This window comes from Silurus aristotelis (genome assembly GCF_946808225.1).
Source record: "Silurus aristotelis genome assembly, chromosome: 13".
Taxonomy (NCBI): Eukaryota; Metazoa; Chordata; class Actinopteri; order Siluriformes; family Siluridae; genus Silurus; species Silurus aristotelis.
Genome location: NC_139586.1, coordinates 24,012,185 through 24,028,734, shown reverse-complemented (window position 1 = coordinate 24,028,734; position 16,550 = coordinate 24,012,185). Strand labels below are relative to the sequence as shown.

Sequence of the window (16,550 nt, the reverse complement as noted above, 5' to 3'; positions counted from 1 at the left end):
ATAAAAATACAATACAAAAAAACCTGGGAGAATATAAAGGGAAAAAACCTGTGAAAATGTATGGGGGTTTTGGGCTCTAAGATGAAGGCAAATATTATTTACATAATGACACTTATATCTGATTAGTCACACTAATTTCTTTTTTGTAAATCCTTCAGGATTTTTACGCCATTCTCCATGTGATTGATCTACTCCTTTTTTTGTGGCCTGTGTATTGAATATCAAATAAGCAAAATGTTACTGGCTTTAGTGAGCCAAACAGTAAGTCTATTTGTCTGGCTGTTTGTCTCTCTGTCTCTCCGTTTCTTATTCGCTCGCTCTCGTTCTCTATCTGAAAGCTAAATAAGATTTAACAGAACATGTACAGAAGTGGCTGTGGAGTGATGGTGGTCTCTGGTGGAAATACGATCACTCTTCATCACAGTGTGAATCTCATCTCTGTTAGAGGTAAGTTGCATGGAGATTTCACATTGTTAAAACACTGACACCCCCCCCCCCACACACACATAGATCTATCTATCTATCTATCTATCTATCTATCTATCTATCTATCTATCTATCTATCTATCTATCTATCTATCTATCTATCTATCTATCTATCTCTCTCTCGCCACATGACTCTATCTATCTATCTATCTATCTATCTATCTATCTATCTATCTATCTATCTATCTATCTATCTATCTATCTATCTATCTATCCATTCTGTAAACGGAAATTCAATCAACAATAATACAATATTAATCTTTTTTGACCCTGTGGTCATTGTGATCGAATCCACGGCTTCTCTCTTGTGATTGGCTGAATATTTGCATATTCATCGGGAGGAGGGGTTAGGGGAGGCGCTCTCGGAGGAACACAGCTGTGCGAGAGGAGAAACTCATACTGACTCTTCTACAGCTGAGAAAGAAAACGTGTCTTTTGATTTTCCTCTGCTTCTCCTTCGCCTTCTGCTTCTTCTCCTTCCACACCGGGGAACGTCATGGTCACTGAAAGCAGCACTCCAAGCCAGTGAACACTTTCTAAACCGCGACAGTAACCGAGTTGAACTGCAACAGGAAGAAAAGAAACAAGGTAAGAGCGTGTGATAGGGAAAAGTTCAGCGCGCGCGCGTACGTGTGTGTATGTGTGTTAAGGACAGGGTTGTGTTAGGTTTTTTTCAGCTGATCTCTCAACTTATATATATTTATATTATTTCTTGATTATGATGACACCAGCAATGAATGAATCATGATCCTAGAATAATAAACACAAACTAACTGGATAAGGGACGTGTGTGTGTGTGTGTGTGTGTGTGTGTGTGTGTGTGTGTGTGTGTGTGTGTGTGTGTGTGTGTGTGTGTATGTGTGTGTGTGTGTGTGTGTGTGTGTGTGTGTGTGTGTGTGTGTGTGATTTGTGAACATTTTAACATTGTAGGGACATTTTGTTAGTCTCCATTAAGTGTACAATTTATTATTATTATTATTATTATAAAATATACATTTAACTTTAAGGAACCCCAAAAAGTTTCCTTAATGTTAGATTTTAGTGCATGCATGGTATTAACTGCATTAATAACTGCTAATGAAAAGTCCTCACAAAGATAGAAAGACAAGGGGTGTGTGTGTGTGTGTGTGTGTGTGTTTGTGTGTGTGATTGCAGGTGCACACACCCAATTATTTTGCGGTTAGTCTTTAATGCAAAAGTATGCTGGATCACACTCCAGTTCAGTTTTATTTTTGCTACATTTGCACCCGAAGCTTCAAACTTTCCACCCGAGATAAGTGTTAAAGTCAAGTATATTACATTTCACAAGAGGTGGGTAATGTTTAAGAACTTCTAGGATTTCCTCATGTCAGGAGAAAAAGCTGATCCTGCCTTCAAATTGATCCAAACTATAACAGTGAAAAAGCTGTTCTTCTGCTGCCTCCCAGCCATACAATCTATCAACCATGAATTCTGCCTAAAAACTGATCTTTCAAATTGGAAAAAATATGTTGAACTGTCTGTTGTCTAAAAATGATCTTGTTTCTGTTGCACATCCTGGTGTATTGTATAAATATAGAGGTTGGTTTAACTGTAAAATACATTCCACTGACCTGCTCAGGACACTTTTTTGTATTTTATTTTATAAAACATATATTTAAATATTATATGTAAAAAAAAATTTAAAGTTTTTTTTGTGTACTTGGATTAAACCATTAACTTTGAACCACATCATTGAACAGCTATAAAAACTCCATAACATTTATATCGGCTTTAATAATGAATATAATTTTACAATTAATATACACTTGACTATACCTCATTGTCTTTGTTTGAGAACCTCTGGTATAACCTTTTAATTGCACATGCTGATCAACAGTCCATTTCCAGTTTCTAAATAAAGATATAATCTATGTATCTATGGAATGTGTTGCTGTCCTGTTTACTCTTTTGTTTGTTTGTTTTAAATTTTAGTCAAAGATGTCAGTGAGTAGCCACGAAAACCGCAAATCCAGATCAAGCTCCGGCTCCATGAACATCCACCTGTTCCACAAAACATCTCATGCGGACAGTCTGCTTACTCAACTAAACCTTCTGCGCAAACGATGCGTCTTCACAGACGTCGTGCTCCAGGCCGGAAATCGAGCTTTCCCGTGTCATCGGGCCGTCCTGGCCTCCTGCAGCCGCTACTTTGAAGCTATGTTTAACGGCGGACTCAAGGAGTCTCGAGACACGGAAGTCAACTTCCACGACTCGTTGCACCCGGAAGTATTAGAGCTTCTGTTGGACTACGCATACTCCGCCCGCATTATTATCAACGAGGAGAATGCGGAGTCGTTGCTTGAGGCCGGAGACATGCTGCAGTTTCATGACATCCGAGATGCCTCAGCAGAGTTCCTTGAGAAGAACCTGCACCCTTCAAACTGCCTCGGGATGATGCTCCTCTCAGATGCGCATCAATGCCAAAGGCTTTACGAGCTCTCTTGGCGAATGTGCTTGGCAAATTTCGCCACTCTTTACCGGACAGAGGACTTCCTGAACCTTCCGAAAGATCAAGTTCAGGAGCTGATCTTCAGCGAGGAGCTGGAAGTGGAGGACGAAAGTGTTGTGTACGAAGCAGTTATAGACTGGGTGAGAGCTAATATTGTAAGGAGACTCTCCGACTTGCCTGAACTCTTGCGCTGTGTCCGTTTAGCTCTTCTTCCTGAGATCTACTTGCTCAAAAATGTTGTCTCTGAAGAGCTCATCATGGGGGATAAAGTGTGTCGGGAGATTGTCGAAGATGCCATACGATGCAAGATGAAGATCCTCCAGAATGACGGCGTAGTCACTGGTTTCTGTGCTCGACCCCGGAAAGTCAGCCAGGCCCTGCTGCTTCTGGGAGGCCAGACTTTTATGTGTGATAAAGTGTACATGATCGACCACAAAACGAAGGAGATCATGCCCAAAACTGACCTTCCCAGCCCTCGGAAAGAGTGCAGCGCCTGTGCTATCGGCTGTAAAGTTTACGTCACAGGGGGACGAGGCTCTGAAAATGGTGCTTCCAAAGATGTCTGGGTCTATGATACCTTACATGACGAGTGGTCCAAGGCTGCTCAAATGTTTGTAGCCAGATTCGGACATGGTTCCGCCGAATTGGACCAGGTCCTCTATGTTGTGGGAGGCCACACTTCTCTATCAGGCTCGTTTCCTGCTTCTCCGTCAGTCTCACTTAAACAGGTGGAACAGTACAACCCGCAGTCCAATAAATGGACTCTAGTTGCCCCTCTTCGGGAGGGCGTGAGCAACGCCGCCGTCGTAGGAGCCAAAAACAAGCTCTTCGCTTTCGGTGGAACCAGCATCAACAGGGACAAGTACCCCAAGGTGCAATGTTTTGACCCCTGCGAGAACAGATGGACGGTGCCGGCTACTTGCCCTCAGCTTTGGCGTTACACGGCGGCAGCGGCCGTTGGCAATCATATCATCGTCATAGGCGGAGACACGGAGTTCTCTGCAGGCTCGGCGTATCGGTTCAACAGCGAAACGTACCAGTGGACTAAATTCGTTGACGTCACAGCCAAAAGGATCAGCTGCCACGCGGTCGCCTCGGGGAACCGACTCTATGTGGTGGGCGGTTATTGCGGCGCTCAGAGGTGCAAAACGCTGGACTGTTACGACCCCTCAACTGACTCTTGGGACAGCGTTACTAGCATTCCCTATTCCCTCATTCCCACAGCATTCGTGAGCACCTGGAGATATCTGCCATCTTGAATGTCACAGCCGGTTTGGTAAGTAGAAGTCAATTTTCACACCATCGTTTTTTTTTTTTTTATTAGACGTGGTTTGATGTATATCAAGTAAAAAAAAAGGGCTGGATAATGAATGATTCCGAGCACTAATGAGTGCTGTTTGGTGTCAAATAAAGAAGAGAACTCAGTTAATAGCACCTGAAAGAAATGAAAAAGGGGCTAATTACAGGGCAGAGACTTCAGTCAGCAACAACAGAGTAAAGCTCAGGCCCATGCTTGCTGCCCTTCTCATCATAATGTAAAACACAGAAAATATACACTATATTGCCAAAATTTTGCGGACACCTGGTCATAAGTATGGTATGTGCTTTTTAAACAACGCATTCCGCATTTTGTTCCAATTTGCTCTTATAATTCCCTCCACACAAGCCAAGGATCTCTGCCTAAATTAAGTACAGTGCTTCATTAACATGTAGAAACATCCTGAACAAACTCGCTCAGGAGAGAAAACAAACACGAACAAATGCCTGCACGAGAAGCCCCAAATAAGGTTCCGCTGTAACAGGAAGTCGTTGAAATCACAGTACGGGCGAGAACAGCTGTCGGTTCGCCTTTGAAATGCAAAGCCTGTCAACTAGAGCAGCTCGAATTAGCATGTTTACCTAGAAGTGGATTCAAGAAAGTGAAATCATCTGTCAGAACAGGACTTTCAGTGTGGACTGCTTTTGTGTCTTAGGTTGAAACTTATTGCCACTTAAAAGGGTTCTGGGTAAAAAGATTTTCACTCACAAGAATGTGTCTGAGCAGGAGGTCTGAGCTAGTTGCCTTTTCCTAGTATTCGTGTAAAGTAGTGGTTTTTACGGTGGGTTGTTTTATGGGAAAGAGAATGTCAGAATGGTATCGGTTACGGAACAAGTTTTTCAGGCTGAGATCTTTAGTCTTTATTCCGTCTAGTATAGATAAAGATCTTATTTGTGTGTAAACAAAGCTCGAGCTTCTGTGGAAAGGCTGGATGCACCACTTTTGCAATTACATTTTTTTTATGTAAGTGAGCTGTGCGTCACACTCGGCACTTCCGTTTTTTCTGACGAACGTTTCCTTTGGCACTGATGTATCAGAAGCGCATTATTGTACGTTAACGCTAGAACGTGACCAAACGACAACGTTTTTTTTTTGGTTTTTTTTGTATCTACAAGTTTCGCGATTTTATACAAATTTCGGAGATTAAATGGTTGGAATGGTTCCCTTTGACCAATCCTATGTTGCGGGTGGGCCAAAGTTTCTTTAGTTCCCCGCTATATACAACATCTAGTCACTTATTTAGTGGTTAAAAAAGATGTTTAAAAGAGAAATAAAGCTTGGCAGAGATCATCTCTCTGGTGAGTATACATGTTACAGTTTTATATATACAATTGAAACATGTACAGCTATTGTAATTGAAAGCTAGTCTGAAGGGGGAAACAGTTGCTCAGTGGAAACCTCAGCTGCTTAGTTGTATAAGTGAGAGAATTGTAAGTTGCTCTGGATAAAGGTAAGAAATAAACAACAAAAAATGACAAACAAATCCCACCCAACTGATAGTATATCCACACTGGATCTACATGCTGACCAGTGTCACTTGCTAGTGCTTTGTTCAAAATATATGGTAATTATAGCTGGCGCAACATGTGCCATCACTTTTCAAACTGTCTCACTGACACAGTTATACATTGCCCATTGGAATTCTTGTTAAAGGTTTAAGACGCTCTAAATCGGTGCGAGTTCACCAGAAGGCGTCGAAACCGAAATGCACCCATTTGCTTAACAATAAAACCTCAGAAACATGGTAGCAGATTGTTGTCCTAGTATCAACAACAACAACAACAAAAACATGTTTTATGGAAAGTGTACACTTTTCATCTTTCTGACTATTTACTATTAATTTTACTTGCACTTGTGTTCGGGAAATCCACTTCTTACAGGAAGTTTACAAAATTGTCTATATATCTGCAGCTTTCAGAGCTGCCCTTTCTGCAGTGCACGCTCACGCACTTCATACCGAGCCCTCGAGCTGTCTTTTGTCCCTCAGCTGGAAACGGATGGACGGGGTGGAGATGTACCGAAATTGCCTCGAAATCCGCAAGCCTGCAGATCGCGTTTTTTTTTTTTTTATTGCTCTGTTGCTTTAATGTTTGCCAATTTGGTGTTGATTTTTTTTTGCACATCATACTTACACTGAAGCAGAAAGGCCTGCAGGCTGAGGGAGGAAGAAACTATTTTTTTACTTTGGCCAGAAGCTAAGAACTAAAAATACTTTACGCTCCCAATGCTGTCAGCTTGAGAGAAAAAAAACCAACTCTCCTTCGAGTGTAAACAGGTCCGTTCATGTTAGCTGGAAATATCATACCTGTTTCATAAAGTGTGTACATATTTACAATTCTCGTAAGTGTATCTTCACGCATGTTCCAGACAACCAAGATGTAAACATGAACAAGTTCCTAACGGAGCATGAAACATTCCTAGCCTTATAATGAAGGTTATCCTGGTGTAAAACAAACAGCACATTTTGCAGGTAGTATTTACAGATTTACAAACAGAACTATTTATTGTTAAATGAATTAACCAGATTAAAAGTGAATTAAAAGTTCATTAAGACAAATACCAATGATAACCTCCACTCCACTCTAGTTGAAGTTTCAATTCATCCCAAAGGTGTTCGATAGGGTTGAGGTCAGGGCTTTATAGCAGTAGATCTTCCACCCCAACCCATATAAACCATATCTTCATGGAGCTGGCTTTGTGCACAAGAGCATTGTCATGCTGGAACATGTTTGGATCTCCTAGTTCAAGTAAATGTAAATTTCCATGTCCACAGAAATCCTATACAATTGTGTCTCTAACTTTGTGATAACATTCTGGCAAAGAACCACACGTCTGTAATAGTCATGTGTCCCAATACTTTTGTGCTATATAGTTTTTTTTGTGTTTATTTTTTTTCCCTTATGTAAATCATTCACTCAAGTTCTCACATGTAGTTAGCTGACTAACTTTGCAACTTTATTATTATCAGCAGCAGTAATTACCTGAATTTTAGTCAGAGTCAGAGTCTAAAGACAAAGCCTCATCAGGCCTTTTAAACCAGGATGGAAAAAGAAGTATGAGGAAAAGCAGGGTTATAAAAGAAGCCGTTTGTTTGTTGTGCGACACACCTGAACCGGGTCAAAGGTCACGTGGCTCATTTCAGCTGCTGTCCCGCTCAGAGCACTTATTCAGTACTTATGTTTTATTAATGCCCTTTTTTTAAGCCACCCGAGAAAGACAAGTGAAGGAAGCTTTTATTCTCACATCTGTGCACAGACTGCACACACACACACACACACACACACAGGGTGTCCTGAGCCTAAGGCTAAAGCACAAACTGATTTGAATAAATATTTTACTCCCGTCGTGCCTCTGCCAGTAAAAAAAAGACACATTTGGCTACCAGTCAAAAATCACCAGCCACAATTAATCACAATTACACAGTCCATATTTTTACATTTGGGATATATTTAAATACGTAGACTTTTAAAAAAAAAAATATTAATTAGCCAGAAAGATTAATCTTGTTGATATTAGAAGTGAACATTAGGACTGGGATTCTCTCTTACAAGCAGGTTTTTACCTGGACACACGCTTTCCTGGACACACGTTGTATGGAGCATTCATTCATCCTTAGTAAGTACATGGTCATAGTCACAGTGGTTTCAATTAGACAAATAGTTTGTTTATAGCGGAAGCAAATATAAATCATATCAATGTGGTTTTTAAAAAAGTGGGGAAAAAACAGGTCGAGGAACTGTCAAATCCAGAATTCTTTAAACGCTTACATTCAAATTTCACCAAGTGAATTTTTTTAAGTAATAAAATAATTTTGTCATGTGGACAGAATGCTCGAGGGGGAAGATATCGTGTTGTCATGAACAGAGAACCCGTATCCTTAGTAACCCATGTTCTGTACATAGAATATCCAAATCTTTACCTATGTCGCTTAGCAGCTAAAGTGTCCTGTTAATAGACAACAATGCATGGTAAATAGAATTGTTTACTGCTTCACGTCATTCCTAAGAACACTTACTAGAGATATCTATCTATCTATCTATCTATCTATCTATCTATCTATCTATCTATCTATCTATCTATCTATCTATCTATCTATCTATCTATCTATCTATCTATCTATTAATCAATCAATTAATTAATTAATTAATTAATTAAAGCTTTCCTTTAGAGGCAGAAGCAAATCATTAATAGTTAAACATAATCCTGCGCCTCTGAATCGCCATTCAGTCATGTAAGTCACTCATCCAGACTTTTTGTAAATGAGGAATGTTATATAACTAGACATTTAGATGAGGATTTATACAATAAAATCACCCTTGACTCCATCCTAAAACAGGGATCCTTTTTTTTTTTCTTTCCCTCTGCCCGTTTTTCTCTGACTGCCTTTTTTTCCCACAGCCATTGTTTTACCTCAGTACGGCCCCTGAGCTCCTGACATACGCCAATTTAAACAGGCTTGTCCAGGCTAATGCAAATTCATGAAGCAGCTCCATGACAGTGACGGATGAATGCGAGCGCCTGCATGGTGTAATTACACCTGCTCATTATGATGCAGCATGGCTTGTGTGTTGGGCAGCAGATGTGATCAGCACGGCTCAAATGAGCAGCCTGACAGCCGTTACGTGAGGTTTATTGAGTTTATTGACGCAAACGTCCACACTCCACACCCCTGTGTCCCCTGAGACCCGAGAGGTGTGACAGAACAACGGTCTGCTCCAACTAACGAAATCTCTCCGAGCTCATTCGCCTTATTTCAGTATGCGGATGTGTTCTGATAATTGACAATGCAGTATGTCACTACTAAATCATCTTATAAAATAGAAATCCGAGAGCCTGTGTTGGTATGTTAATGAGTCTTTTTAGGTCACAGATGGTCCCATCTGGAAGGCAGCATAATAAGGAATCATAAAGTTTCGAATACGCGGTGGTTTAAAACGGTTTATCTGTCAGCCGGAATAAAATATTAGGCAACTATCTAGATAATAGTAGAAAATTGCATTACTAGGGCTTCTAGAATGGTGTAAACAAAGCTAGTGTTTTATATGTTGTGGTGGATAGCATTGACTAGCATAGACAAGCAAAGCTACGCTAGCTAAATTCTAAAACTATTTTATTGTAAATTAAATCCATAGCCAGCAGTGTAAGTAAAAAAAAAAAAAAAAAAAAAAAAAAAGTTGACCGCATAAAAGCTAGCATTAGATAGCTATGCGTTTTCAGGTGACCTTCATTGAGGTAAACGTTTAAATGAATTCAAACCACTAGCCCTGTTTACTAACAAGTTAATTTCTCTGACTGAATGTTTGATAGTAGGTTGGTAGTATTAAGTGAAGTAATATTTTGTGTAATTATTATTATTAATCAAGGTTTTATTGCAATCAGCAGGTCAAGCTTATAAAAAGAGAAAAGAAAGATCAAGTAAGCGATTGGCTGTTTGACTTGTGGGTTTGTTGTGTGAATTGTGTGAAATTAGTGTCAGAAAATACAACCAGCCTTTTTTTAGGGAAACTACAGCTTCACATTGTGTGTTATGAGTAAATGCTAATACATGAGCACACATATTCACAAGACTTCTTGCTCACAGCCATGACCTGAACAACCGGAATCTCTGGATTTCGGCCCTAAATGGGGCTAAAGGTTACACACTGAGTGCTCACATGCGCACACACACTTCTATGGTGGCTGTGTTTCATTCCACATTGCTACTTAAATTAAGACTACTGTTGTGTGTTGAATCCAGCCACTTAAAATAATCTGAACATGTGGAGGAAAGGAGGTCAAGAATACTTAAATAGCAATTGCAGCGACTGTGTGAGGAATTTAGCACGGCTTATCAATAAAGTCATCTTGTTTTGCTTGTAAAACCTTTGAGATAAACAGACAGAGGTACCTGAGTTTTTTTTTTTTGTTGCAATTGCGGTTGTCTTCTCCAGTGGAAGTTTGAGTTCAAATTGAGGAGGTGTGGCCTCACTGGCTTCTGTGGGAGGAGGTGTGGCCTGCAAGTTTCAGGTTTCAGTGAAAGAGGTGTGGTTTGTGTGTGTGAGTCTCAGAAGGAGGCATGGCTTGTGTGTTTTAATCTCCGTAAAGGAGAAGTGGGTGTGGCCTGGTTGATGCAGTCTCTGAAAATTGTGGCAATTCAACTGCCGAAAAAAACCTGTGAAAACTGCATTTGCAACTATCTTTTGATACTATAATGTATTTTCTTTTTACAGTAGATTAGACAGAGAAGAAACGATTTTCCAGATTTATATAATCTAAGTCCATAATATAATTTGACTTGATGGCATTTAATGCACCCTTCTATTTAATTATAGTATTGTTTTGTAATTGGACATGGTGAAACTTTTACAGGTTTGCACTGAATCACATTATGTTGCATCATCTTTCCTCAAACTGATTTGAAAAGCTCATTGGACTAAACAGTTGGTATCTTTTAACATTTATCTTTTAGATCACGGCAATAGTTTTGAACCAAAAGGACAGACACACACCTCGTCCAAGTATTGGACATGGTTGCGTCTTTAATACTGTTGCTTAAATGTCTCCCTGATGGAATGTTCGCCACAGCAGAGTGGATTGTTGTATTTTTTATTTTTTTTTGTGACTAACTTTCAAACCACATTCTATGATATCCATTTCAAGGGTCTGTGTGCAATCCTATCACATAGAAGACAAGCAGGGTTCCTGTAGATTTTGCATGAACGTTGTGTCTGAACTCATGTTTACCAGCAGACAGATAATGAGACGGTTCAGCATTAGCAGTGGGATCAGGCTTCTAGAAGCTTCTGCAGGTTTATTATAGCCTCTGGTCATGACAGCTCAGTTAATGAAGCCTCATTTGAGCGGTTACGTGTTTCCCGCTGGTGCCACGGGAAGCTGTCGGGTGTTAAGGCTGTCTGGGCTCTGCGACTGCTGAATACGCTGAAAGAACACGACTGGTTTAATTAACGCTTTTCTTTAACAGCACCTCGGGTATAAGAGTATCAAATGCCAAAATGCTCAGGATACATGCAGTATAATTATGAAGTAATATATTATACAAATAACCCAATATAATGTCAACGGAAACATGCGCTGTAACAAAGCTGCTGATATAAGTCCTGAACACAATCTTGACTAGACATAATAATACATTCTCATTTATATAGCATAACCTGTCTAACACTATATGTCCTGGCGTTATAACAAAAATGTTTCCTTCATTCCACAATTCCATACATTTTGCAAACAAATACGAGTAAGCTGTTACTTTTGATCCTTTATAGTTATATAAATACAGTGTTGCAGAATGGCAAGAGAAATGAATTAGTTTGCAGCTGTAAACAGCATTTAGTGTATTTTATTGTTTTAGTGGCACAGAGGATAAAATGCCGGACTACTGATCGGTTCAAATCCCAGCACAAACAAGCTGCCACTGTTGGGCCCTTGAGCAAGGCCCTTCACCAGTAAATGCTTAGCTGTATAACTGTAAGTCTCTCTGGATAAGAGCATCTTATCCAGAGAGACTTATCTGCCAAAGGCCATAAATGTAAGTTCCCATGCACGCATATGTTTGATTTTCTCTCCCTTGAAGTTAATAAACTATTTTTCCTCGCATTAAAAAAGTGACCTTTTTAAAAATCTATTTATCCAGAGCATCTGCCGTACAAGTCGCCGTACAAGGTGTTGCTATAGAAACAAGAACATACTAATCGTTTTTTTTCCTCAGTTGCGTCGCAGCATTTCTCAGATCAGAGTTGCAATTCTCAAAACTACTTGTTCAACCTTCATATAAAGTACATCACATTGATTGTGTACTGCTTCCTACATTATCAGCTGTTTGTCATTTTAATCCAAATATATTATACTGGTTTTACCTGAATAGTTTTAACCCCCAAAACATCTTGGCATCAGTTCATTGCATAAGCCATTGAATGTAAAATGGTTAAACCAGTTCACCGATGTCACTAATGAAGGCGAGTTTATGGCATTAGATCAACTAATAATTAACTAGTTCTCTGAAATAGGTCAAAGGCAGAGGTGGGAAGTCTTGAAGTACAAATAATTTGTTACTGTACTTAAGTAGATTTTTTTTTTGGTATCAGAACTTTAATAATTATTTTACGGACAACGTTTTACTTTCACTCATTTCATTTTTTACTGAAATATCTGTACTTTCTACTTCTTACATTTTCAAACGAGGCTCGTTACTTTAGTTTGAATCTGTTTGCCGAATAGCAGCAATAGTTTACGAAGCTCACAATGAGCACAGCAGAAGGCAACAAGAAGTCTCAAGCCAAGAAGCTTTTATTGTCATTTTCAACCATATATAACTAACGCATTACACAGTAAAATGAAACAACGACGATTTGGTGCAAACGGTGCAAAGACAACACAGGACAGTGCTAAACAAATACACAAAATACAAAATAGCGCCGCCAGTAACCCTGTCGTATATTGCACACTGTGGTGTGTAAGAGACGTAAAGTCTGGGGGGTAACGTGGATGAGACAGAGGAAGTCAGCGATGTAAACATGACTAAGAACAGGCACATTCCTGATCACCTGATCATCATCATCTTTTCTCTGCTTGTATTCTATATGGTGGTTGTTCAACCTGGATACATACATTAGGTGAAAAATTATTTTATATAAATATGATGGAAGGTCCAGTAACCAGAATGACACTAAAAACAGGTAGTAGTAATGGCTACTTTTTACTTATTTACATGTCTGAGCCCAAACCTCTTTAACTTGCATGAAAAAGTGTAGGCAGTACTTCCTAGTATCTGTACTTCTACTTAAATGATGGATGTGTGTATTTTTCTTATCTCTGGTCAAAGGTGAATTTTGTGAACCTTCAATTGGTGAGCGTATACAGAGCAGAATACAGTTAAAATTTCTGAAGGTGGATGAACAACCAGGAAACAAACAAACTCTAGTACAGTAAAAGTGTGAATCCTGTCTGGTGTCTAGCAATCAATATCCCACATACAGTAATGTGTACATTTGTGCTGTTAAATTTCATAGACGCCATACAGAAGAAATGTGCCATCATTCCGACAACATGACTAAACATTTAGACGATCCTGTTTGCTAACAAAACATATGACAAAATACATATTCAATTATAGAAATGAATTCATAAATAAATACATTTTAGTTATTCTGATGGCAGTGAAATGTTTGGCACAACTACTTACTTTTGAAAGGTGATTTTGAAGTGAAAGTACAGGTTTTTGCAAGAAATCCATTGGGTTTGTACTAATTGTTTTGAAAAATGCACTTGTTAGCAGATATTAAGGATTATTAATTGCTCCAAATGAGAGAAACTGTTATTAAGCAACACCTCATGACCAATCAGAATCCAGAATTCCACAGCATTGTGATGTAAATAAAACGGAAAATGAGTGTAAAGGAATTGTGACCTTCTCTGAGTTATGTCACATGCACTGGATTTTTTTTTATAGGAATGCAACCGCTTTTCAGAGTACACAACTTAACTAACACACATCTCTCCTTTTCTCCCTCTCTCTTTTTTGTCTCTAGATGTCCAGTGTCGTGAGGAATGCAGGGGAATTTGTCCTTTCTTTGCCTGAGGAATGCAGGGGGTGGGGGGCCAGAAAGAAAGAATGGAAAAAAGAAATAAAGACAGATGCCTGCCGAGGAATAAATGAAAAGCACAAGAAAGGAAACGAAACGAAGAGCAGCGTTTGGCATGTAGGAGATAAACCAGGAGTGGACTTTTTTTTTCCTCCTTTGATTCAAGCTCAAAGCTCCACCTCCATTTATTCCCTCTTCTTTCACTTCCTTTGATTTTCACTGAGGGTTTTGATATTTAGAGAATTAGATGCTAAAGGGAAATGAGGAAACACCTCGTAAGATGTAGGTTTAAGAAACTCGGCGGTTCAGGATTTAGCCTGGAACAACACAGGCGCTTATCAGGACGAGGAACAAACATGCCGCTGTTCGCCGGCTAAGGAAATGAGTGATGTATTAAATGTGGCACACCCTGTGCGGCTTTTTTTTAGTTGTTAAGAAGGGAGATATAAATTCCTGGATACACAACACACACACACACACACACACACACACACACACACACAGCAAATGACCATGGCTGTTGTATATGTAACGTGTATTGCTAAATATTGGGTGTTTAAGGAGCCTGATGAATCATATGACGGCTCCTCTTCACACCACAGTTTGGTTAATTTGTAATAGAACGACTTTCACGATGTTTTAACTACTAAATAATTGTTTGATAAAAAAATAGCAAAAATCTACTACTATCATTTTTATTATTATTATTATTATTATTTGTCCCTTTTCTCTGTAGGATTTCAAGTCTATTGTATTTGATCAGATTTAGAGTATATTATATATATATATAGTGTGTGTTAATGCATCTTCTAATGTTCTTTTTAATGCTTATGGTTAAACACTGTCTGTTAGAATAAACGATTTTCACTGATCTGTCATTTCAGATCAAATCCACACTAGAGCTGGGCAATACGATAAAAATATCAGTATCGGTTATAGCCACCGGTTCAGCACATCAGATGATATAAAAACGAATAAATAAAGCTTCTATAGAAATAAAACCTAAAAGACAATTTTTGTATCTTGTAAACATTTTCTTGGTGTATATATTTTTAAGGAATGCTGTTACCGAAACAGTCAGAATCCACATTTAAGTATCGTGATGTGATATTTTTTGCCGTATCACCCAGCCCTGACCTGCACTGTACTAGAAATGATATATTAGTGAACGTCTTCTCTCTAAAAATGTTTGTTTTTACTATAATATTTATAAATGTTACTGGTTTCAACTTGTTTCTTAGTAAAGCGATGTCTTTGGGGGGAAGAAAAACTGTCTTGGTTATTTTTTGTTCTCTCTCTGTGTGTGTGTGTGTGTGTGTGTGTGTGTGTGTGTGTGTGTGTGTGTGTGTGTGTGTGTGTGTGTGTGTGTGTGTGTGTGTGTGTGTGTGTGTGTGTGTGTGTGTGTGTGTGTGTGTGTGTGTGTGTGACATCAGCTGTCAGATTCCTTCAGATGTCCATCACATCCTGTTGTGGTGACTCACTGACTCCGGGGCTTTTTAACACTCCCTAATTGAGCTGACTCAGCACGCCCTTTAGCAGCACAAATCGGTGTTGTATAAAAAAGAATAACTCTGAGCTAAATGCTCATGTTTATTTAGTGTTCTTGCTGGAATGCCCTATAAATTTTAGGACTAGAGTGCTAAAATAAAAAAAAAGGGTTGTTTCTGTTTATAAAAAAAATATGACCAGTGGTTATGCAACGGTGCCAATATTTTTAGTTTAGCCATAGCATTTGGGTCAGTAAAGTATTGAGACACCTTCTTTTCCAGCCATATGTGGTTTTTCCCCAAATTATCAAATAATTCAGAAGCAGGATGTCATTGGATGTGGTGACAGTTCTTATGTGCACAAAATAATCTCTATGAAGATATGCTGTAAATGGGTTGGAGTGTAAGATCTTCAGTAGAATGCTATAGAGCTCTAAGCACAAATCTTCACAAATCTTGTGAAATATCTTCCCAGAAGAGTTGAGATTATTATTACAGCAAATTGATACTAAAGAGATCTAGGAATGGGTGGTGGTGTGACAGTAACCACCACCTCACTGAGTAAATGATTGCTTTTTGTTTATTAGCACCTTTACATGATATATACTGACAGCAGCTTCATTATATAGACAAAAGTTTGCAGACACAATTTATCATTCTACTATAACCCTTTCGTTTCTGCAATTCAAAAATGCACACAGGCGGATTACATTCTATGCAGAAGATGCAACCTGAAGGAGATTGGAGACTAAGGTGTTGGCTGGGAACAGTGTTGCTAGACAGCATTGATGGTGGTAAAGAGGTGGTGGATAATTGGGCAACTACTGCAGAAGTGATAATGGTGATACTTGGTTTGACTTCTGGAAAATTGAAAGGAAGACAAAGAGATGTAGTGGTGGAATGAGGAAGTGCAGGAGAGCATAAGGAGAAAAAGGTTGGTGAAACAAAACTGGGATCAACAGAGTGATGAGAAAAGTAGGCAGAAATACAAGGAGATGCGGCAGCAGGTAAAGAGGGATGTGGCGAAAGCCAAGCAAAAGGCATATGAGGAGCTGTATGAGAAGTTAGACAGTAAGAAAGGAGAAAAGGATTTGTACCGATTGCCCAGGCAGAGGGCTGCAAGTTAGAGCAATAAAGGATGTAGATGGAAATGTGTTGACTAGTGAGGAGAGTGTGTTGAGAAGGTGGAGGGAGTTTTTTGAGCAGCTGAT

The 16,550-nt window shown here is 39.2% G+C and overlaps 1 protein-coding gene across 1 annotated transcript; it reads left to right on the top strand.

The window, feature by feature from the left end:
• Positions 1 to 839: 839 nt before the first annotated feature.
• enc3 (ectodermal-neural cortex 3) lies at positions 840 to 15,266 on the top strand. The gene is made up of 3 exons (XM_083559211.1): positions 840 to 1,074; positions 2,440 to 4,232; positions 13,799 to 15,266. The coding sequence occupies exon 2, from the start codon at positions 2,446 to 2,448 to the stop codon at positions 4,213 to 4,215; it is 1,770 nt and encodes a 589-aa protein (XP_083415337.1). The 5' UTR covers positions 840 to 1,074; positions 2,440 to 2,445; the 3' UTR covers positions 4,216 to 4,232; positions 13,799 to 15,266.
• The last annotated feature ends 1,284 nt before the right edge of the window (positions 15,267 to 16,550 follow it).